Source organism: Myripristis murdjan, chromosome 16, assembly GCF_902150065.1.
Source record: "Myripristis murdjan chromosome 16, fMyrMur1.1, whole genome shotgun sequence".
NCBI lineage: Eukaryota > Metazoa > Chordata > Actinopteri > Holocentriformes > Holocentridae > Myripristis > Myripristis murdjan.
The window spans coordinates 17207289-17230794 of NC_043995.1; the positions used below are offsets into that span (position 1 = coordinate 17207289).

Below are 23506 nucleotides of genomic sequence, written 5' to 3' on the forward strand. Positions count from 1 at the left end.
CGTAGTTGTATGCACAATCTCTAAACTAATGGCTCCCAAATGTTGTAGTTTGCATCTTATTGCCCACTTAATTGGTAGCCTGGATAAAATGTTTAACTTGTGGAAACGCCAACTCTTTCCTCTAGGCCCTATAGCTGCAGAGCTCATGCAGTGGAGGGATGCTAAGCCACGGAGCAGAAAAACAGGAAGGCCAAAAACGCAGGCATTTTTCAAAAATGTGTTTAAAGGCTTAATTGACACTTTTTGATCTGCCATGAATATCATAGGAGGCAATGTCCCGATGCAAGAATTTCCTTTCCAAAGCTTACAATTAAGCAGCTCTTTATTTTTGGGGCCTGCTGCTTTCATCCACATCTGTGAATGAATGTACTTGAAATGTTTCAGCTTGGACTTGCACAGTACACTGCTGGGTCGAGCGGTACACCAGGCTGTGTCCTTCCTCTATCTCCATTTCGACAAAAAGAGGGCGGCATGTTTCTGATCTAGTTTGCCAAGAGCCACTGAGAGGCCAAGATGCCATAGGTCATACGATCACAAGAAAACCCATAAAAAGTCCATTAAGCACTGTAGGCTAAGAGCTGTGTTGTTATCTACTTGGCAGGTATTGCAAACAGAGCAGCACTTTGGTCTCAGGCCTGTTCGTCCAATAGTTTCCTCCGAGTGACAGCCACCCTGACATCATCTGCTGCAGCGCACACCAGACTCATCAAATTTGTCTTGTGCGCTTTTTCATAACCAGTACATTCACCATTGTGTCGACTGGTATCTTTGTTTTGTATATTGTGTCTATAATCCACAGCATCATGACGCCACATAGAGTTAGAATAACAGGGACAGACTTTCACATAAACGCCAAATGTTCCTTTGACATTCAGAGGCCGAGTGTGTTCGCCTTTTAAACGTTTCTTCTATCTGCATGTTTTCTCTTGCTGAAAGGCACACAATCAAAAAAGAATTTAGTTTATAACTTCGTGCATTAGCACCGCGACAGTTGCATACTGTATATTGCACGCTGTCATAATTTCCCTTAATCTTTGTGTTATGTTTTTATGGTGCTTGAAATGACTTTTGCCGTTCTGAAGCCGACTTTACAACCTAAGGCCTCGTAAGCCTATTTTTTTTTCTTTTTTTTCTTTTTCCTCTCATTTTTTCCGGCAAATTCCTGGGGTTTTTATAAAGTTATAATTGCATTCCTAAATTTCCGAAATTCCTGAAGCCGGGCCTGCATTTAGTACTTAAGCTATCCAAGCAAACTAATTATAAGCTACACTCTTTTAACTCAAAGCTATTTGTCCAGCAGCCTTGACCTGGACACGTCAGGACAATGCAGACAAAGAAAATATGAGGAAAAAATATACACACAGATACAGGGTTATCTTTAGGCATGGATATAGATATAACAGATAGGCCTATAGATAAGAGGATTCGATAATTTTTTTTTCTTGAGGAATTAGTTGTTCTTATTCAGTCCGTGTCTGCTCTGTTACATTAGGCAGCTTGAGAGACCAGCCTGTAGCTCAGTAGCAGCATTTCCAAATATTTAAATATCTAAATAAATCACACTGTAGATTCCCGTTTTGGTTCTAATTGGTATCAAATAGATTTCGACATCGCCGATGTGATAATGAATCTTAATTTCAAAATAATTGCCAGTACTATCAAACTGGGACCTACGTTTTATCCGCAGTAACTGCTCCTTAAGCCATTTACAATTATTGGTATTCTATAGGAGTGTTAATTTTTGAGAGAAGATTTTTCAAAATACAGCCTCCAGTTTGGCTTTTTGTTAAGCCTGACAGGTCGGCGTGTGTGTGTGTGTGTGTGTGTGTGTGTGTGTGTGTGTGTGTGTGTGTGTGTGTGTGCCCATGTGTCTGTATTGTGTGTGTGTGTGTGTGTGTGTGTGTGTGTCAGTTTCCTTGGTGACAGACGTTCTGCGTCTTAGAAGAACTTGCTACTTTGTCAATATCGTATGATCTTGTTGTGATTTGGGTCATTTTCAGTCTTGTTACCACTCACTACATCACTACAAGCTTGATTCTTTTGTAAGGCAGCTCAGACCTGCTAAATGTGCAGTTAGAAATGACAGCCAAGGTGGGAACAGCGTGGCTGAGGTGTTTCCTGTCAAGCCTGAACAGCCTGTGTTCATTTAGCGGCTCAGACAGTCCATTATTTTTGTTTTCTGTTGTTGCCACTTTTGTTTTCCACTAAATCGCACCATGATGTAGTGGAAAATTACGACAAAAAAGTGCTACGACGTGCATTCGGTGATCATAAATATTAAAACTGTCAATACAGTCGAAATTCATCAGGGTATAGACCTGTTTCTTTTTTTATTTTACTTTTATGTTGTTTTCCTTAAATAATAAGCTACTTCCTATACGCTATGAACTCAGATCATAAAGATTTATAGCCCAAAAAAGTGGATAAACTTTATTCCGCAACTTGGTGGTTAATGGTATGTTATGGTGGTTAAATTGCTATGTAGGAATAGATTCAATTACGTCCCTAGTTGTACCTTTAAATGGAAATGTAACAGGAAAAAAGCAAAAACTTAGGCCTATTAGAGTAGGCCGAAAATACAATTTTGTTAAATCCAACTATCTCAGCGTCCTGCTCTCACAGGAGGAACATTCATTTGAAAGTGATTTAAACAGCCTTTTCATTTAGCCTTTCACCACAAGCCTATTTAAATAAGGAATTCGTTTCTATACTTCATAAAATACAAAATTGTGCTCGCATGTGTGACTGTGTATTTTTATGCTTGCCCTTTGCGTGTATGATATAAAAAGCCCTTTTCGCATTGCAGTGTGTGAATACAGGGGAATAAAAAATGAAGGGTGTTTTATTTTCTTACCGAGGACACTTTTTATTGTTAGCCTCATAAAACAGTTAACCTGGAACCTTGATTTTAATTCTTCTTAACGCTGAACACATTTTGATGTTATTGTGAAAAACTGGTAGGATAAAAGTAAGAGAACATGTCTCCTGAGCTGTATAACACATGGACCGCATTGGTAAAATGTGCATGCAGATGAAATCTCCTTTTCGGTATTTGACAGCGTTGTCTCCTCGGACTTTTCCTGGCGTCAAGTGCCCATTTCGCCAGACTGCAACTTTCAACTTGACCTTGGCCTCCAGCCGCGTCTAACGTGAAAGAAAAGGAGCGCTGCCAAATGTGGCCTGTTTTTGGTATTTTGTCACCACCGAGCTTTGCATTGACAAATGGAAGTGGATGTATGCACATTTTCTACCAGCAGCCATGAGGATAATTTCGTTTATTAATATCTATGATTTTCAAATGTCATATCCTCAAGATTGTTTCCTATTTAGTTCTCTAAATTACAAAGCTGCGAGCGTGAGCCAGTGGAATCGGTTCAGTCATTGTTGACACATTTTGACAAAATTTGCACTTTGAACTGCGGGCTCATAACGCAAGAATAGGCTGAGCTAAATGTTTGCTTGTTTTTTTATCTTAACCCGAAATGATTTTGAGTCCACGTAGGTTACATCTTCCTTAATTTCTTTCGTGTATCTGCCTGCACAGTTGAAATGGCGTGCGTAATTACGCATTCATTCTATTCAAAATGTTTAATCAGAAAAGCTACCACTTTTAGTTTTTCGGATGCCATGCAGTACAAAATGCAACATGTAAATTTTTGTTTTTCAGTATCACTATCTTATGGCCTACCTGTTTAGGTAAAAAAGCAAAGTCTGCAATCGGTGTAATTTCAATATCACAATGTTTGGAAAAAGTTTTGAGTGGGATTGCATTAAATAAAAATAGAGATGCATTGGCGTGCATCTCCACAAACACAGAACTTGATCTACATTATCTGCTGTCTAGACGTTTATCATCTCCTTTGCATATCACGTGTTTGGCCCTGGCCAATAACCTTGCGATCTTTATGTACTCAGGCTTGTTGGTATCGTTACTCTCTCGGAGTCCCTATCTCTGTTCAGTCGTGGGGATTTTGAAAAAGAACTGGTCGTCTCGATGTAGGGCATGCTATGACCGCCTCATTACTTCTCCACTCGCACTGGATTGACCCGGTGATGTTCCTCTACGACAACGGCTTGGATGAAAGAAAGAAAAACATGGAGGGATTTACAGGAGGTAATTTTGCAGCAAACCAGTGCAGGAATTTGTTAGCGCATCCAACCTCGCTGGCTCCGAGCACCACCTACACTGCGAGTGAGGTGCCAGTCTCTGGCATGGGGGAGCCTGGCAAACAATGCAGCCCCTGTTCTGCTACCCAAAGCTCGCCCAATGCATCTCTGCCCTATGGATATTTTGGCAGCAGTTATTACCCATGTAGGATGTCACACAGCAGCGTCAAGCCTTGTGCGCAGCCCTCCGGCTATGGGGATAAATACATGGACACATCAGTATCTGGTGAGGAGTTCCCGACCAGGGCGAAAGAGTTTGCCTTTTATCAGGGCTATTCCTCGGGTCCGTACCAACCCAGCTACCTGGACGTCCCGGTCGTGCCTGCTCTGAGTGCTCCCTCTGAGCCCAGACATGACTCCCTGTTGCCCATGGAGCCTTACCAGCCATGGGCCATCACCAATGGCTGGAGTGGCCAAGTTTACTGCACCAAGGACCAGCCACAGTCCAATCCTCTATGGAAGTCCTCTTTACAAGGTAGTTTGTACATTTACTAACAAACAACAACACAATGTCGGCAGGAGTGTGCAATAAAACCTTAAAGATTTGTTTGCATATAAGAGAAATGCTCCGCCTTTTTCCTGTCATTTATTTGTTGTCGTTCTGCTTAATATATGTGAAACACTGGGAAGAATTATGAGGGAATTTAACTCGCCTATATTTAAAGAAAAAAAAGTTTCACAGGCAGTTTCAGGCCAGCAAGTGGATTAAGATCTAATGCTGAATGTGTGTTTTTGCAGACACTATATCTGGTGGAGACAGCTCTATTCGCCGGGGGAGAAAGAAGCGCGTGCCTTACACCAAGGTACAGTTGAAAGAACTGGAAAGGGAGTACGGCACCAATAAATTCATCACCAAGGACAAAAGGAGGAGAATATCGGCCCAGACAAATCTGACAGAGAGACAAGTGACAATCTGGTTCCAGAATAGGCGCGTAAAGGAGAAGAAAGTCGTCAATAAATTCAAGAGTTCCAGTTAGCTTTTGGACATACTGAACGAAGGGGGGAAGAGGGACTTGGATGCGCCTTCATCAAAATAAACTGTGCTATAATTTATTACATTATGACCGTCTTCTTTGTCGCCAATGCGGCTCTTGCTTTGGAGATGCAGACAGGCCCACATTGCCCCCCTCACATTTTAATTGGAACCAGCCGATGTGACCTGTTGACAGAAGATCGGAAATGGTTTGCAAAATGTTGACCAAGCCGGTTCTCCGAGGAATATATAATGTGGATCTCTTTATAATAACCACAAAATGTTGCAATAAGTTATGTGGGCCTGGTAACCCGAGCTGCTTTGCCTTTTCCATTTCAGCTGAGTCAGTGCAGAAAGGCTGTAGCCTAGTGACTATAAACCGATTTCAGCATGTCTTTAGACAGTGATATAGTGGTAAACAAAAAGGTGGGAGAACTATAACCTCCATTCTGTCATGATCATGAGGAAAACAACCAGCAATCTGAACAAAACCAATACTTAAACATTATTCAATATTACATCACATCAGTTTGACAGGCTACTTCTTTCTGTGATGTAGCTTGTGAATTTAATTTATGAGAACTGATCTAAAAAGACAGCACATAAGTAAATAAATAAAATGAAATAAAATAAAAAAGATAAATAAAAAAGAGATAGCCTACACTTTATTCCACAGATTAAACGGCGAGTACACAGAGTTTAGGCGTGTTTGCTCTCCACTACATCCCTGCCTTCACAAATTCAGTTTCTTAAATAAAGGTGCCTGTTAGTTCCTGGGTCCGCCATGTAATGACAGTGTCACCTGAAGCAGAATTTAAAGTGAGACAAGCCTAGAATTTTACAATAACATGGTCCACACGCATTGTCGATATTATTGTCTTTCATCTAATGTGTAAACGGCGTGTTTTACCTAGAGCCACAATACAACTCGCCTGTCAGCAGGTTAGTCTGTGTATACAATTTATTCCTCTGAGTCATTCATATTTTCACGGTATGCCTATTGAAAACGCAGGCTTATTTAAACATGTACATAGCCTACTATCTGACTGCAACTATATCTATTCTCCCTTTTTGACTGCAATAGCCAAAGTTTTTTTTTTTTCCAATAAATGTTTGAGAGACGCAATGTAACCTTGTGATGTTCATTCACCTCTTTCAGGTCAAATTAATTAGGGATTCTTGTCTTATCCAGAACAGACTGCATCACTCCCTCGAAAGGTTTTGTGATATTTCAACACGGTGTCTCCTTAACTGATGGAATGAGGCATTTTGTATTAAAGTGACGCCACAGTGCGGGGCTTGCGGAAAAAGAGGGGCCACATTTAGCGCTGTGTGATTGAGCCACCAAGACTTTATATTGCCATCTAGTGGTGAAACTCTGCCAACACAGGCTCTGACTGGTATTCAGTAGCTTCAGTATGAACAGGGACCGATGCCGCAAACAAAACTCTTGATGGCTGCTGACAAGTGAAGTGAAGTGTGTGTGTGTGTGTGTGTGTGTGTGTGTGTGTGTGTGTGTGTGTGTGTGTGTGTGTGTGTGATAGATTGTTATGGAGTAGCAAGACTACCTGGTGCCCCTACTAAAATGTGTCATATTACCCGTTAGAGGAGGAAATTTATCGCCTATAACGCGCCTATTTCAGTATTTTCAGAATACAAAGCGTATGTCGATAATCATTTAATTATATATAGAGAGACAAAAATGTCATAGGAGATTTAAAAATGACTTAGAGAACCTTAATGTAGTTACTAGGAGGCCTACCACACTATGAATGCCGATACGTGGGCTTGGGGAGCGATATGACGTTATTATGACTATGATTATTATTGTTTTTTTTTTTGTCTGTTGTTATTTCTCAGTAGTTCAGCATTGGCTTTATTAGCCTAAGTTGTGTAAAATGAGGATGAAATTTTTTTTTATATTTTAATATTATATTATAAATATTTTTCTCATTCATATTTCATTAATGCTTTGTTGATAAAAAAAGAAAAGAAAAATGAAAAAAGAAAAAAAAGAAGTTTTTTTTTTTTTTTTTTTTTTTTTTCAAAAGTGACATGTCTGTGAGACTACATAGTTGAAAAGGAGTCAGATAAACAAATTGTGTTTTTAGGCCTACACAATAATCTATTACTGGCTATAATTTGTTTTGAACTGAAGATTTCGTTTCTAAAATGCTATAGCCCTTTATGTCAGGGGGAAAAATTAGACATTCTCAAGTCGAAATCCTCAAAAGGCAAAATTTAGTTTGCTAAAGTATATGAAGAAGTGATCGAGATTTTATGTTTGGGCCATTTATTCGTTTTAATTTTGTGTTATCCATCATTTTTCAAGTGCAAGTAGGCCTACTTAGCTGGCGGCTCGTCCTGTCTCATTTTGGAACAAAAATCTTTAAATCGATTATTTTGAAGATGCCTGGGCTCAAAGAAGGCTTTGTTGATATTCAGTTTTTCACGTAATCGTGAACACCACGTTCGATATTTTACTGTAAAAATTTCACACAGGTAATCAGTGCTGAAAATGAAATTTGGGTGTACATAGACAGAAAATCATCAACGTGTGGGCAGTTTAAATAGGCCTTCAACAATATGACTAAAATGTTGCAGGACTCCACTTGTTAAAGTCGCAACAATATTGCAAATATAATCTCAATCGAAGTATGATGATTACAGATACATTTCCAGAGTATTTTCTTACAATAATAATGTGTGTGTGTGTTTTTTTTTAAATTATTATTTAGGGGAAATAAAATAAAAGAATAAGAAAATAACAACAGCAACAAATAGTCCTGTCTAAACCTTATTCCTTTGTTGCTTTTGCTATGACGTGAAACACTGAAGGATCGATCGCTATTGGGAAACAAAGCCCTGCAGAATATGGGCATAATATGGGCTTGTATACTGTATATAATATCTAAAATGTGTAGTATAATGTAGTATAAACTGCAGGCCTATGATCACATCAGGATCTTACTGTGACTGGGGTGGTCCCAGTGTCTGTCCTGCTGCTGGAGCCAGTTAGATCAGCGAGCTTGTGGCCAGCGTGTGACTGCAGTCCCGGTGAAGAAAACCCCCGTTTGGGCGATAAAAACGCGGATTTTGTTCCCGTGCCGAGGCAGCACTGAGGTGTGAGTGTAGTCCTCAGTGTCGCTGCAGGTAGGACTTTTCACCAGGAGGGATTCAACGTCTTTCTCAAGAGCACTTCGACAGGCCAAGTTCATTAAGAGGTGCAAAGGTCATAAGTCTGGCAATTCTTTATTCTCCTGATAATAAAAAATGTGCACTTTTTGTCAAAGGGATTTTTTCCCCTCAATGGATTGAGACCCTCGGTTGAATATTTTGGAATAGATTTTTATAGAGTTTTGGGAGCACGCTGCTGCAGTAGCCATGTAGTCATGTCCCAGTCCATCAAGTGTTAGTGGCCCTGCCAGAGGCTTTCCTCTGCCTGATACCTTGTCCTTCCTGCTCGTGTATGTCAGTGATTATTGGACTGCTCCCCCTAACAGTGGAGGAGGTTAATGCATCTCATTCCAAAAAAAAAAAAAAAAAAAAAAAAAAAAAAACTCATACAGCCTTGTATGTACATAAGCATGCTTTGACTAATGAATAACAGCAGTCATGGTACTATGCTATGCCAGTAACAACAGTATGGTATTACAGTACTATACAGACCTACAACCAGAACCAGGCCTAGTACTTCTAATATCACTACTACTACAAATACTAGCCCGTTGTTGGAAATAAGAACAACAATACTACTACTACTGCTGCTGCTGCTGCTACGAATAATAATAATAATAATAATTACAAAACTCTGAAAACTTGTACTCTTGCTAAATTAAAATCAAATTAAACTGTGATTATGTGTAGGCTCATGATGAAAGAAGTCGGGTCCAGTCCAAAGAAATTAGTGCACCTCTCTATAAAGGGCTGATAAATTCCAAACATTTAAATAGTGAAAGTGTTTCAGTATGAAATTAAAGTGATGTCTTTTGGACAAGCTGAGCATGATAAATAAAATATGAGCTTTGTTCGCGGGTTTAAAAAAGAATTATGACTCATTGAATTAAGGACGACGATATTTAATAAAGAGGCGAACAGTCAGGGAAAAAACATTCAACCAAAAAACAAAAACAAACAAACAATACAAATAGACTTATTGATAAGTATAGCCTAGTCATAACATTATCCCCTCTGGTGCCTTCAAGGCCATGAACACATGAAGTTTTAACTCCCAATCAAATTCACTTGTCAGAAATGCAAAGAAAATTCTAAATTTGCACTTGTGCCCATCTAGGTAAATCTTTTTTTTTTTTTTTTTTCATGTTTATTTCCCCATATTCGCTGCTTGATATCCCCCACATGTTTTTCCTATTTATTTTAACTTTCGTTAGATAATTTTTCAGTATTTTGACTGTGACGAAAAATATTGTGCAAATTTTATCATAACAGCAATGAAGATTCACATTTATGATAGATAGATAGATAGATAGATAGATAGATAGATAGATAGATAGATAGATAGATAGATAGGTATGCCTGATGCCTGTGTGATTGATGTGACTGATGTATACTGAATCTGCTGCCTTTCGTTATGAAATATGAATATGAAATCAGGAGCTCAGGCATAAACGACATGTTGCTTTTCGAGGTAAGACAGTCTTTAGGGCCTTTTCTGCATGAATGAGCCTTATCTCACAGTCGTGTAACTTCTGAGCCCCCAGCCCCTCCCCTGGCTGCCCCTCGGTGCATCCTCTCCATTTCTCCTCCTGGTGCAGCTTCAGGTTTTGCATTTTGAGGACATTAAAGGTTGAAGTGCTAGTTCTTTCATGGATTTTTTTTTTTTTTTAAAGTAACAAATATCCATCTATCTCTGAGGTATGTATTTACATATCGATTATCTAAATTAGTGTTGTTACATTACTTTAACGCATAGACCCTCCTCTGTCAGCAACGGTAGTGCTTTTAAAAACACACTTTATAGCACTATCCTTTCTTTATAAGTAAACACATCTTCCATAAATTTTTACCATATTGACTCAGAAAGTAGGCCCGTCCTGTACAGGTTGTGTGTGAGTAATATTACGACAAATCCGTCGGCTTATATGGATGGAATGACAGGCGGCACATAGAAAAACACAAGTTATACAAATAACAATATTTTGGTTCTGCAAAGACATAAACTATTTTTCCATTATACGAACAGGAAATTGGATGTCATATAGCACGGTGCATGTGTCTCAGACATTTCTGTGACTTTCCTCAATGTAATCACGTGCAACTATTTAAAAAGGCCTAAATAGGGTATTAATATTTGCCAAGTATGTGCAAAGTAGGGGGAAAAACATTATTCAGCTTGCATAATAAATGAAACAGTTTGCAATGATTTCTTTTTGTTTGTTTTTTAGTTTGAAGTCATTAACGAATTCAGGAGACTCTATAGAGACTCAGAATTATTTTCACGCCACACCGTGTAAGTTTATCTGGGTCGGTTTCCTTTCAAGTGCGAATCTCAAGCGGGATACTGGCCTAAACTTCAGAAAATGGCTGGGAATAAAGTCAGGAGCCCTAAGAGGCGAGTATGCATGCATTCTTGGGACAGTTACGTGCCATTTAACGTGTCGACAGAAAAGTGTGAGAAACCTTGAACTGCTGGGGTCATTTACATTATTATTTACGTAGTACTATATGGTAAGTGACAAGAAAATATATATATTTAAAAAAAAAACATATAACTTCTTTTTCGTATCAGTGGCTACAAGTTCAGTTTAACGTTGGCCTGGATGAATGACTTATAAGCAGGAATGCAGGCCTTCCCTCTTTTTTATTTGCGCAGTTGTGTTTAGACCCTATACACTCCTTAGACAGACACATATGAAACTCAGAGTAATGTAAGTTGTAAGTTATGAAGATGATGTATTAAGGAGAAAATATAAATTAATACTCCTCTGTTAAATATAATTGATATCTGTTTCTGATGGTGTTTGCTGCTCACCGGCTGAGGGTCAAAGTTTACCCTCTTTTTTATTTTCCTCAACATTATTGCTTAGTATCGACTAGAATGAAAACTTCAAACTGATGAACTACATTTATCAGTGCCTACAGTGATTTGACTCAGTTTTATCGTGTAGCAACCCACAATGTGTTTCTTTCAGACTGCTGTGAAACTATTTCAAAAATGTCTTGTGACCTTGGACAGGCCAAATACTTAAAAAAAGCAAAACCAACCAACAGGAGTCATCGTCAAGTTTATTTTTTCAAGGGAGGGCATCACCAAAAATCACCAAGAACATAATAAATAACACATCTTTAAAGTACGTATCAGATACCGTAATATAATGTAAAATACAATGCATCGAATATATAAAATTTAATGTATAAAATAATATAAACGTGGTGATAAAAGTCTCTTCGGCCGCTTAGCTGCAAGACAAACACCAAAGCAATGAGTAAACATAAGAGAGGAAAATATCACGCAGTCACCAGCTGGTTCCCTGCAGATGATAAACGCGCCATCCTTGATGTACGGAAACTGATTTTGGTGCAGATTTCAAAATTCACAATGCGCAATAAATTAGGCTTCAAATGCGCCCACTTATGCGTCAGTGATGACAAATTGAATCAGATTGGAGTCTCTGAAATAGCCCGTGTCCAAAGGTCTGTTTTAGGCCTTGCAGAGAGAGATCACGCACTGAAAGGGTAGTACAGGCCGGGGTCCTCTCATACTTTGATCATTAATAGCCTATAAACAACCGCGGTATGTTTGCATTAAGCGTTAAACGCATGCTTTGTCACGACTGCCAAGAAAGAACTTCATTCAGACTCTTTGTAGCCTGCTCCTCTCCTCCTGAGCCTCTCATTTTGCCCACGCTTGAATCCTCCAAGTATTTAGACTTAAAGTGGAATCCTCTAGTTCAATGCAATGCACGCGTGGCACTGGAAACATTAAAGATATCCGGCCTGTTTAAAAGGGAAGTTTATCAATTTTAAACTTGTACCAGTAAGAAACAGGACAGAGTTAAACAGCATTTTGGATGATCCACCCGGCTGAAAAAAGGGGCTGTATAGTCTGGCTTCAGTGACCTCTGAAAGTGATCCAAGGTTGGCCCAAACAGCCACACAGCCAACTGTGAAGTAGATAACCAAGGCTGTCTGCAGGCTATTGTCTTTTTGTGCCTGGGTGCTAAATTGGACTGATGCCTACCAAAAGTGCAGTGTAACTCACGTCGTTCCGTCAGTTGTGGAACACATATCTCTATATTTAACCAGAGCTAAGCTATATTAAATTCACCGAGAGAGAGCCTGCGAATCCACAGCTACACGGAAGGCTGAAGGTACAACAAAGATTAAATAAAATTAATGCTCATTAAAAGAAATTACTTCTCTAGTGGAATCCAAATTAAGGGCAGATTTGATCATGTTACGCGCGATTTCGGTGACTTATAGAAATTGCAGTACGCTGTTAAATGTTATCAACAAAAGTGATCTAGTGTTGTATCTTAGGCCTATTGTTTTCTATAAAGGAAACAGGTTTTTCTCTTTGTGTATGACCGCAAACTTTGTTTTAGTCTCTGTATAAGGTTACAGACATATTCCTCTCCTCAGAGGTTAAGGTGAGGGTTGCCTTTAAAACGAACTTTAAGTTAGAAATGAGGACGTCTGTCGGTGTGGCAGCTTGGCCATGAAAGAAGCAGCCGTAACTCTGCTGTGATTCTCTATTGTTTGTCTTTACCTAGCCTGCTATATTTTTTTCTCCCAGTGCATGATTGAGCGCTGATAGTTTGCAGCCACTAAAAAGCAGCCCTACCAGTCTATCCTGAAAATTAAACCGCCTGAAGCGACTTGTCTGTGCAAATATTCGCCTCGGTATTTTTCCTTTCCAATATAGCAGGTCTACTTTATAAACTCGTTGACTCATATAGCCTACACATTGGTTGAGGCGTATCTGTCATTTTGTGCCAGTGGTCACATGGCTTTGGCCCTCAGGAATGGATAGAGATGGATCCCCACGTCAGCTTGTACGTCTAAGGATTTCTGCTCCACCAGTCCGCCTCAAAGTGACTGGAGCGCAGCGCAGCAGAGGAACTATGCGAGGATTATTATAGGACAGCGGCAAAGGCAGAATATGGATTTTGATGAGCGGATCTCCGGGTCTAATATGTATTTGCCGAGCTGCACGTACTACGTCTCCGGAACAGACTTCTCCAGTCTCCCTCACTATTTAACCCAGAGTCAGTCCTCTTGTCCCATGACATATTCTTACCAATCCTCAACTCTGCCACAGGTTCCGTCGGTAAGAGATGTGGCTTTTAGAGACTATGGCATTGATACCTCCAGTAAATGGCACCACAGGGGGAGCCTATCACACTGCTATACCGAGGACATCGTGCACAGGGACGGCTGGACAAGCCCGAGCTCACTGGGGGGAGAGATATTCATGAAAAACAACTCCAGTGTTAGCCACTCCAGCTCCAATCCGACGTCCAGCTTCTATGGCAGCGTGGGCAGAAACGGTGTGCTGCCCCAAGCCTTTGATCAGTTTTTCGACACTGCGTACGGGAACGCAGAAAATACACCGACAGCACACGCAGACACGGACAGACTCGCCACCAAAATCAGCCCGGCTCCGGCTCCCAGCTCAGACACGGCGGAGAGCTGCAGCCCCAAGTCCTCCTCCGGCAACAATGAGGAGAAACACACCAAAAACAGCAGTAAGTAGCCTTGCAGAGACCCGTGCTTCATGCAAGAAGAGGAAAAAATCTAACGCATTGCTGTTAAAGCTTTTTATATGGTGTTTTATAAGCACGTAAGGTTTATTGAGGGCCTGCAGATTTACCCTATAACAAAACTATGTTATAAACGACAAGATCACGTGCTTGGGATTGAAATTGGCCGTGAAGACTTTGCCATTTAGCTCATCGTCTGACATTTCAAACAACATCTCCACTTACACACGTTATGCGGCATATGTTGAAACAGCCGACCCTCATTTATATGGTAAATCATGTAATAACTAACCTATTATGACATTATCAGAACTTTTAAAATACAGCCTAGTGTCTCTCCCCCTCTCCCGTTTGTGACCATTTTTAAAGATAGCCTATGTCTCTCGTTTGTAGCCACGTGTTGCTATCATATTTGATCTTGTCGAATATATAGGGTAGGCTATAACATTTTTATGACATTTTGTAAATCCATAATTTTGTTTTTTATAGGCTATTAACTGCAGACTGTGGATCAGCGTCAGCTTTAAGCCATAGCCTACTCGTCAGCCTATTTAGACCTAAAAATCGACAAAGTCATTGTATTCGCATGGAATTAAATTTAACTAATTTTATTAAAAGTTGTGGAGAGTTTGGTTCACTTACACTCTTCAGGAAGGTGTGCTAACGCGCAGTGGAATCAAAAGCGGACAATCTGAATTTGAGCTATGTGTTCTTGGCTGTCGGTTTAAGGCCCCTTCCTTCACTCTTTGAACGTGTGCTGGCGGTGGTTTGACCTGTTTTAAGTCATTACAAGAGCCCAACATGTTGTCACTATCAAGTCCAGATTCTGTTTACAAATGCTCGGTGCTGCAGGCCTCCAGTGGTAGAGGAAGGAAACACTTGAACTCTCAGGCAGCACACATCTGCAGGTCACACTGCTATTTCAAAATAACAAGGACTGATACTAAAGCTGCAATATAACATCCGAGGAGATAAAACAATACAGTGTTCTTTTTTTCTTACACGTAATCTGATCTTTATTGCCTTTCTTGTGTTTCAGGTGGCCAAAGGACGCGCAAGAAAAGATGCCCGTATTCAAAGTACCAAATAAGAGAACTGGAGAGGGAATTCTTTTTCAGCGTCTACATCAACAAAGAAAAACGCCTCCAGCTCTCAAGGATGCTCAATCTCACAGACCGCCAGGTCAAAATCTGGTTTCAAAACCGGAGGATGAAGGAGAAGAAACTGAACAGAGACCGTTTACAGTACTACACCTCAAACCCCCTGCTATAAAAACTGAACAAAGACTGTAAGAGGCGTGCAACCCTCTCCTCATGCAGGACAGACTTCATACCTTACCTGAGGCGAGATGAACATGACAAGTTTTGTAATTTTTCAGATTTCAGACTTCGTAAAATATTCTATACTATTTATAGACTATTTTGTCATTAAACGCCTTTGGTCATTATTATTATTATTATTATTATTATTTACTTTCCCTACCAGTTAAATATAGTATCAGTCCCCACATTTTAAGGCTGGTGTTGCGTGTGTAATCGGCCTACTGAAATGCGGAAAACAAGTTTTATTCATACTATGATGTTGGCTGTGGTGTGTATAGGAATATGACTACGATGCACCTGCATTTTCAAAACATACCCCCATGATCCAGTTTATTTACCTCAAAATGAAAACTGATGCCCCAGATTTGTGCACGCACAAGCGACTGTTGTGCCCCAAAAATCATGACAGAAATCCCCTGTTCGTGTTTTACCTTTTCTCTCTTAGTCTTTAACTTTATTGTACAAATACAGCTCCGATGTCTGGAAAAAAAAAAAAGTCTGGTGTGTTTTCGGGTTACTGACAGACCTCAGCTGACGTTGTTGGCGCTTTGTGTCAAGTGGACAACAGCCCAGAAATTACCGGCCTCCTATGTTGCATAAGTTACAATCATTTGAGTTATAATGTGATACCAAGCCACACATCAGCGCAAACTATTTACTGGGTTCTTGGCTGTAAAGCTGGATTATTTTGTAACTTTCACCCCAACGACAATCACTTGTTAAAAGGACGCATGAAACACAATCCTACATTTTATTTTATATGACAGCACGTGGATCGTATCAAATGAATGATATGTAGGCCTGTTGCATTTTATCCTAATGGCTGGAAATCGGATCTGCTGCGGATATTTTTTGATATCCATTACAAAGGCTATAGTCATTTCTAGGGCAAATGTGAAAAGGCTGATTTCAGACCTAACATGCGTGGTAGCCTTGATTCTTGTTTGAATACCTTCTAGCCAAAAAAAAAAAAAAAAAAAAAAAAGTTATTTAAAATAATTTCACCAATTTAAACATGCTGTCAGGAAACTGGTAGGCTAAATATTTTCATCCCTGTTTATGTATAGTCTATATTAAAGACAGCCTGCGTTGATCCACTTTAAGGTAGTCACTTAGAGGAAATAAAAAGATGGCTAAACTAGGCATATACACCCCGTCGGTGATTATTATTATTATTAGGCACAAGCACAACCAATATACCTTAATCTCAAAACTAGTTGTATCTACCTTTTTAGAGTTGCAGAAGGTTCATCTTATATCTTCAGAGACACATTCAATTTTGCCTTTCCCCCTTCTATCTTTATGTAACCTACATAAATCTGATACTACTTACTATTATGTATACTATGGATTTACCTCATAAAAATTTATGTCAACCTAAAAAAATGGGGGTTAACTCTTTTCCGCAAATAAAAAAGTGGGGAAAACTGGGTTTGGATGGGTTTAGCCTCCACTAAATCCCTGATTGTAAATGGCCTGCCATAAGCTAATAAGGGCCCTGATGTCCTCCTTATACTGTGCATCCTGTGAGGCTCCCAGGAATTCCGCTTTGATTGCTGCACATCCTCCCAGTTGCTCCAGTAACTTGGCCATAAAACGCGTATTCGTCTGGAGCATTTGGAGTGTAGTGCAATAAAGCGTCTGAGACCAAGGTTATTAACTGTGACTAAGGGGCTGAAAAACAACGGCTGTGAGCATTGAAAGCTTGTGTCCACGGACCTTTCCGGCGTCATTTGTTTCAGCGTCTTACCGTGGTAGGAATATTCTGGATTTGCTGTAGTCGTCTAGTCTGTCCCAGTATTTTTTTTTTTCTTTTTGCCCCACTGGGTGGCGCTCCACATGATCAATGTCATTGCCGTGAATTGAAATTTAGGGAAAGTTTCACTCAACGCTCAGCTGCATCAAAATATGTGACCATCTCAGGATGTGACTGTTAAGGTAGGTTCAGAAATATAGTGTGCATTTTATGAAGAGTGGGTTTCCTAATTTGATTTAATGAGCTATTATCCCGGTTTATCCCTGCACTTGAGCAGGCTATTTCTCATTCTGTGTGGAAATGTTAGGATGAAAACACTGCTGACATAAGTAGAAAAAGTCGAAGTGATACACTTTTTTTTTTTTTTTAACCAAATACAGTCTGTGGGTTGAATTGTTTTGGGGAAAAGAGGGCCTACAGCACTAAAAACTGGACTGTTTCCCGTTAGGCTGCACTTTTTTCTATTCGGTGCTCTGGCCTATATGGCCTACCAACTCTTTTGTGTCTCAGAAATCTTTGATATCAGGCCTCATAGAGCCTTAGAGTCACAGTGGACCAAATAAGTATAATTTTGTATTTGTGATATTTAGCCTTTGCGAGTAAGTAAAAACCCTCACTATGTCCATTTATAGTTGTGATCGAGCTTGCTGCACCCAAATAGGGGTGTGTGTGTGTGTGTGTGTGTGTGTGTGTGTGTGTGTGTGTGTGTGTGTGTGTGTGTGTGTGTGTGTGTGTGACAGCAAGAGATACATAGAGAGAGAGAGAGAGAGAGAGAGAGAGAGAGAGAGAGAGCTAATAAGTTGATTTCAACAGAAGACTTTCATTTACCGAACACGTTGGACTCATAATAGTGTTTTAATAAGGACGAAGAAAGAGGGAAATTGTATTTTTATTTTTTCCTCACTTATAAGAAAAAAAGAGTGTACATTCTACAAAGTTTTATTACAATAATAACTTGAGTAATATGAGGAGAGCTTACCCGCAGCGCACAATTTTACCAGACCGAGAGATCACAGCTCCCTATCCGAGAGCGCTGATGATTGGCATCAATCACAGCTCGGGCTAAACTGTGGCTCTGACGCGCTGTTAGATGTTTACTCGCAAACAAGGCTCTGATATATTATCTCTGGTAGACTACACCTTATGCTTGTTGAAAGGCAACACACATATAAGAAATGGAGATAAGGCCATTGATGAAATAGCGGATAAACTCACCAAAACCACATTTGTTCACATCTTTGGGGCTGACATAAATGTACATGACATAGATTCAAAATACACATCATGATCATAATCGCATAATAGAAAACTGAGGTCTTGTAAAGCAAAAGTTGATGCTTTTATGAAAGTGTTTATTTGTAATAGTGATGATTTGTATTTATTGGTTGTTTGCCCTATGATGTAAACGGACTGCAGATCATGGGTTAGCCACCCTTTTATTTCTGGGTGCGTCACTATATGAGTTAGACCTATTACAAATATTATAAAATTAGACAAAGGTCAGATTGTTATGCTGTTTATTTTTCCAGGAGCCATTACGTGCCCTGTTAGCTGTAATTAGACCTCCAATAACTATAAAGGTGCAAGAGATGTGGCCCTGATGTGTGTTTTAATGAGAGTTGTGTGTTAATAGGCTCTGTGCAATCTCGGCGCAAAGATTCAGCCGCCAAAACTGAAACTAGCTAGATGGTCCAGTTTTTGTCTTCGGCCTTAAAAAGAATTATGATAACTTGTTTTGATACTGACATTTTCATAATCTCTATCTTAGATGCGTAAATCAAATGTTACATAAAGAAGATGGAATATATATATATAGGCTATATGCACGCCTCATACACACACACACACACACACACACACACATATATATATATATATATATATATGACATTGATATATATTTGTGTGTGTGTGTGTGTGTGTGTGTGTGTGTGTGTGTGTGTGTGTGTGTGTTTGCGCGCGCGTGTGTGAGAAACGTATGATCGAGTATATCCGTTGGACGTATAGATAGATAGATAGATACATACATACATACATACATACATATACATACATACAGTCTAGATAAATACTCATGCATTAACCATATAGTTTTATCGACATAGTAAACTTGCCAATATTCTTTAGGGTCAAAAATATCTATGTTATTAAAATTAAGGGGTGCTACTGTGTATTCATAACCCTATAGTCTATGAACTCTTAACTTCCTTAATACGACAACAAAGTGTGTAATTTTTCATATTTCTTGTAACAGAATGGACTTCTTTAAACTGAAGATGTAGAGGAACCCTTCAAGGTTTCCGAGGACCATTATAAATATTCTGCTATCGTCACTTTACGGTGATCGCCTAATTCTATCTCAGTCTGGCCATTATTATCACGATATATCAAGATAAAAGCTCTGCAAGGGGATTATTCATCAAGTGAGGCGCTAACTTTTTCCGTGTGCCACCCTTGCAGATACTCAGTAGCATCATGTCTTTGCAGTAAAATGTGTGGACGCAGTCACACATTACTCACACCCCACAATATACACACCAGCAACAGATAATGGCTGCTACAAGACATGTTATTGTGATGGCCCTCTAAATGAACAAAACGTTAGGAGATGGACCTTTGAAATGCAAGCTGCAACATTGTGCGTAAAGGTTATTGCAGAATATATTCCAGTTTTCAAAATTAGTATTATTAGGTTCTGCGGAGCCACACAGAACAGTTATGAGGTTAGGAGTCCTACTAAAGACTCTTACAGGGACCAATTGGATCTTTGATGCACCCAGAGCTTCTCATAGGCCTTGATTTTAACAGTGTTGTAAAATTGGCTATAAAGCTATGCATTGTACATAAAAACAGCCAGGAACAGCTTTCTGCAACCAAGGACCGTTGCACAGGTTGACAAAGTTGGTTAGGCTTATCGCGAGGCTCCATTTTCGAGATTCAAAGGTTTGCATTTTTAGTTAAAATGAAAGGCTTGGATGCACTACACTTTCCCCCCATAGTTTTGTCTTTACTTTATAGCCTAAAACAAAATATATGACACAGTGGAACTGCCTGCTCGGACTGGGAGGAGTCTGTCCTAGTCTGGTGTTTTAATTGGCTGTAGGCTGAAGTGAGAAGCGTGAGTATCAGTAATTATATTCAGCAATGTTTTGCACAAGAAATGTCAGCCAGAAAGGGCTATCTTCATCTCCCGTCAAATTACACTACAACGATGACATGCCCCAACAACCAAGCTGGAAATTCGTTTTTCGTCGACTCCTTAATCAACGTGAGAACCGAGAGTGGTGTCCCATATTACCAAAGTAACGGGGTCTATTTGCCACCGGCGTCGGAGTATTCCTATGGACTCTCCGGTGGCTCTTGTTTCCCGGCTATCGGTAAGCGCAACGAGCCAAGTTCCCAAAGTGTGATCCCTTCCTCTGCTCCATATGTCCAAGGGATGGAACCGTGGCTGGAGTCGTCGAGGTCCTGCCGTGTCGATCAGCCCAGCAGCCAGCATATGGCTCAGTGTTCATTCTCTCCGAGTGTAAAGGAGGAGAGCGCATACTGTCTTTATGAATCCGAGAAATGTCCTAAAGGAGCAACAGTAGATGACATATCTTACTCGCCTGGATCATGCCCCGTTACTGGCAGCAACGTGCCTGTCCCGGGCTACTTCCGCCTGTCTCAGACATACACGTCTTCAAGGGTTTATCATGATGTCCAGCCAAATATGACTCATTTTACTTTGCAACGACCTGCCGGCTTGGACACCTCCTCTCAGCCCCCGGCTGCCTCTGCGGATCCGGACCGGAGGGAGAGCCACGAGGAGGCGCCTGCCGCTGCGCCCTGCGTCCCGGCCAGAGAGGAAGACAGCCGCCTCTCCTCGGAAAGCTCGTCCTCTCCTGAACCCACAGAGACTTGCGGTGCAGAATGCCCCGAAAAGCCCGTCAAAGGTGAAGAGACGACATGCATATTTGAAATGTTTTGCAAAACCAGTCTCGTATAGGACAGCAAGTTAAATGAAGCAGTAAAGCTTTGATTCCTTAGGCTAAATTGTTTTATTTTTGTTCCTAGATAAACAACATGGTTGCTAAGCGACAGTTAAACGCTAGTATGAGTGGTGATTTTCCTCTTGCAGATTATCTAATATTTAAATCAGCGGTCATGCGGGCACAGGTGTGTGTTTATCTGCTATTTACACATTACTCAGCCAATCAGAACGGACCGTCAGAACCACCTTTTCTAAACTGGTTTAGATGACAAAAGGCTGCTCGCTGCGCCAAAGCAGCCTGATCTCAGCAAAGCTCTCTACGTGCGCCTCACGGATTATTCCTAAAGCACAGCATGGCGTTGTGGTTTTATACAGAAAGACCTGGTTTGTGAATTCCTCCTGTGTGCTTTTTATTAATATTATTATTTCATGACGACAAACAGCAAGGCCAATCCACTCCAGTCTGTCTGTCCAGTACAAGACGTAGAATGTCCTCAGTCGTCCCCCCATAAAAGGCATAGCTATAATTTCAGCAGACTGTGTAGGCTACGTTTTATGTCTTAATAAAGGTGTAATGGGCTATAGGCTATGTGGTATAAGCTACTTGAGTGGGCAATGAACAGTTTCTGGTTAAAAAGTTGAATTGCAACTAGTATCCACACGCCACATTTGTTGTGCGTAAATCTGTTAACCTATATAGTTGCCAAACAAGTATCCCATACATATAAGTCATCAAATGACTATACAATCTATTATAAAATATATATATTATTGTTGTGAATATTATTATTATTATTATTGTTCTTTTCCTTGGCCTGGTGTGAGAATCGTAGTTTAGATACTGGAATCCGTTCACTGTACCACTACAGTGCTATCTTCACTATCCAAACTGGTCCTTTTTATGTCATTAAGCAGTGTCAAGTTCTACTGATTCTGGATACAGGGCAAATGTAACGTAGATATTTTATCATTTACCCAATCATACTTTGAGTCAGCCCTAATCTATTTTCACCTTTTGCCGCATCTATACTGGAAGTCTTGAAAACAATCTACAAGCTGTAGATGATGCTGTTTTTCACACCTGGTGCTTAATAGCCTTCCTGTCTTATTTTTATTGTAGGAGATGGAAAAATCGAAAGCACGGCTACTTGGCTCACAGCAAAGAGTGGCCGAAAGAAGCGCTGTCCCTACACCAAGCACCAGACTCTGGAGCTGGAGAAGGAGTTTCTCTTCAACATGTACTTGACTAGAGAGCGTCGTCTGGAGATCAGCCGCAGTGTGCATCTCACTGACAGGCAAGTCAAAATCTGGTTCCAAAACAGGAGGATGAAACTGAAAAAAATGAGCCGGGAAAATAGGATCCGAGAGCTCTCCAACAACTTCAATTTCTCATGAGACTGTGCGGGTCTTTGGCGCCCTCCTCCATCTATGGCAAGAGTGCCTGCGCAGAGTTCCCCAACTGTGTGAGAGTCCCTGGAATATAGGACCCTACTGCTAACTTATTGATTGTTGTTCCTTTGAAAATGTTATTTTCACATCTGTTTTATTTGTCGTGGATATGTATTTATAAATGGCTACATTTGTAACGATAACCCATTGTGTAAAAAATGTTCAGTATGTGACCACATGTTTCAGAGCTTCAGGCTTGTACATACTGTATAGTCAACTAGAGTGAACCATTGCATGCTGGACGAACCCTTGGGATTTTTATGTTGTAGTAACATAGGCATTTATGTCACAGCTAAAGAACCCAAGAGGTCAAATATTTGCACATTTTGCTGGTCAAATTAATAAAATCATCCACTGCAACTGCAGACTTTTTATTGTATCCAGAAAGGGAGATTAGGACTTGCGCGCAATAGGCTCCATCTTCGGGAAGGCTGGCACAGGCATACTGGTGCTACTGCCTTTGTGTTATTGGCCAGGTCCGCTTTGCGCACTGTAAATATTATTAGTACAGGATGAAGTCCTTGGCTACAGGTCTGTACTAGGTGTCTGGCGGATGTGCATACTTGGCTACCTTTTCTTTTTTTTTCTTTTTTGACATTAGGTCTACCTGTAAACCACACGTTTAGTCAAAGTAATATTTTTTTCTTCATTTTTTCTTCATTTTTTTTCTGGCAACAATTTTGCGAATGATGATGGTCTTGGTTGTTATTTCCAACGCGTCAAGACATATTTCCAGGAATATAACGGCCCTCATATAATATGTTTTGTCAATTCTGTCTATGTATTAATTGCGACAGGTCTGGGAAGTCTGGCGTAAAGTTCTGGAGAAAAACAGTTTAAAATGCTGCAAAATCCTGCCAAAATTGCAGCACTTAATATAGGGCGATATTATTTGCGTAATAGACAGCAGCATGAATGAAGTCTGTCTGATGAACACTGATTTGCATAGGGCATTTGCGTTTTTTTTTTTTTTTTTTTTTTTAGATCTATTGTGTGACAAGAGACTGCATCCATTTCACATCTTCAAAAAACGATTCATTTCGCACATATTCCTCAAGAGAAGAGTGGGCTGTTGAGTGGTTTAGGTAGTCTCATGTTGTTGGGCTATATTTTCTTTCTCCCACAACACGAAACTGCCTTGAT

General features: G+C 40.1%; 3 protein-coding genes across 3 annotated transcripts; all 3 read left to right on the forward strand.

The window, feature by feature from the left end:
- The first annotated feature begins 4008 nt into the window (after window positions 1-4008).
- On the forward strand, window positions 4009-5222 carry hoxa13b (homeobox A13b). Its single transcript, XM_030072036.1, has 2 exons — window positions 4009-4642; window positions 4906-5222. Exons 1-2 carry the CDS (start codon window positions 4009-4011, stop codon window positions 5142-5144), a joined length of 873 nt encoding a protein of 290 aa, XP_029927896.1. The 3' UTR covers window positions 5145-5222.
- An 8040-nt stretch (window positions 5223-13262) lies between these two features.
- On the forward strand, window positions 13263-15135 carry hoxa11b (homeobox A11b). Its single transcript, XM_030072037.1, has 2 exons — window positions 13263-13848; window positions 14903-15135. Exons 1-2 carry the CDS (start codon window positions 13263-13265, stop codon window positions 15133-15135), a joined length of 819 nt encoding a protein of 272 aa, XP_029927897.1.
- A 4966-nt stretch (window positions 15136-20101) lies between these two features.
- On the forward strand, window positions 20102-22309 carry hoxa10b (homeobox A10b). Its single transcript, XM_030072034.1, has 2 exons — window positions 20102-20876; window positions 22035-22309. Exons 1-2 carry the CDS (start codon window positions 20102-20104, stop codon window positions 22307-22309), a joined length of 1050 nt encoding a protein of 349 aa, XP_029927894.1.
- The last annotated feature ends 1197 nt before the right edge of the window (window positions 22310-23506 follow it).

What these genes read in the sequence shown, in the direction of transcription:
- hoxa13b (XM_030072036.1), top strand. Translation starts at nt 4,009, where the DNA reads ATGACCGCCTCATTACTTCTCCACTCGCACTGGATTGACCCGGTGATG. An exon ending in ATGGAAGTCCTCTTTACAAG is followed by an intron (nt 4,643 to 4,905) that starts GTAGTTTGTACA and finishes GTGTTTTTGCAG; the next exon opens with ACACTATATCTGGTGGAGAC.
- hoxa11b (XM_030072037.1), top strand. Translation starts at nt 13,263, where the DNA reads ATGGATTTTGATGAGCGGATCTCCGGGTCTAATATGTATTTGCCGAGC. An exon ending in GAAACACACCAAAAACAGCA is followed by an intron (nt 13,849 to 14,902) that starts GTAAGTAGCCTT and finishes CTTGTGTTTCAG; the next exon opens with GTGGCCAAAGGACGCGCAAG.
- hoxa10b (XM_030072034.1), top strand. Translation starts at nt 20,102, where the DNA reads ATGTCAGCCAGAAAGGGCTATCTTCATCTCCCGTCAAATTACACTACA. An exon ending in CCCCGAAAAGCCCGTCAAAG is followed by an intron (nt 20,877 to 22,034) that starts GTGAAGAGACGA and finishes TTTTTATTGTAG; the next exon opens with GAGATGGAAAAATCGAAAGC.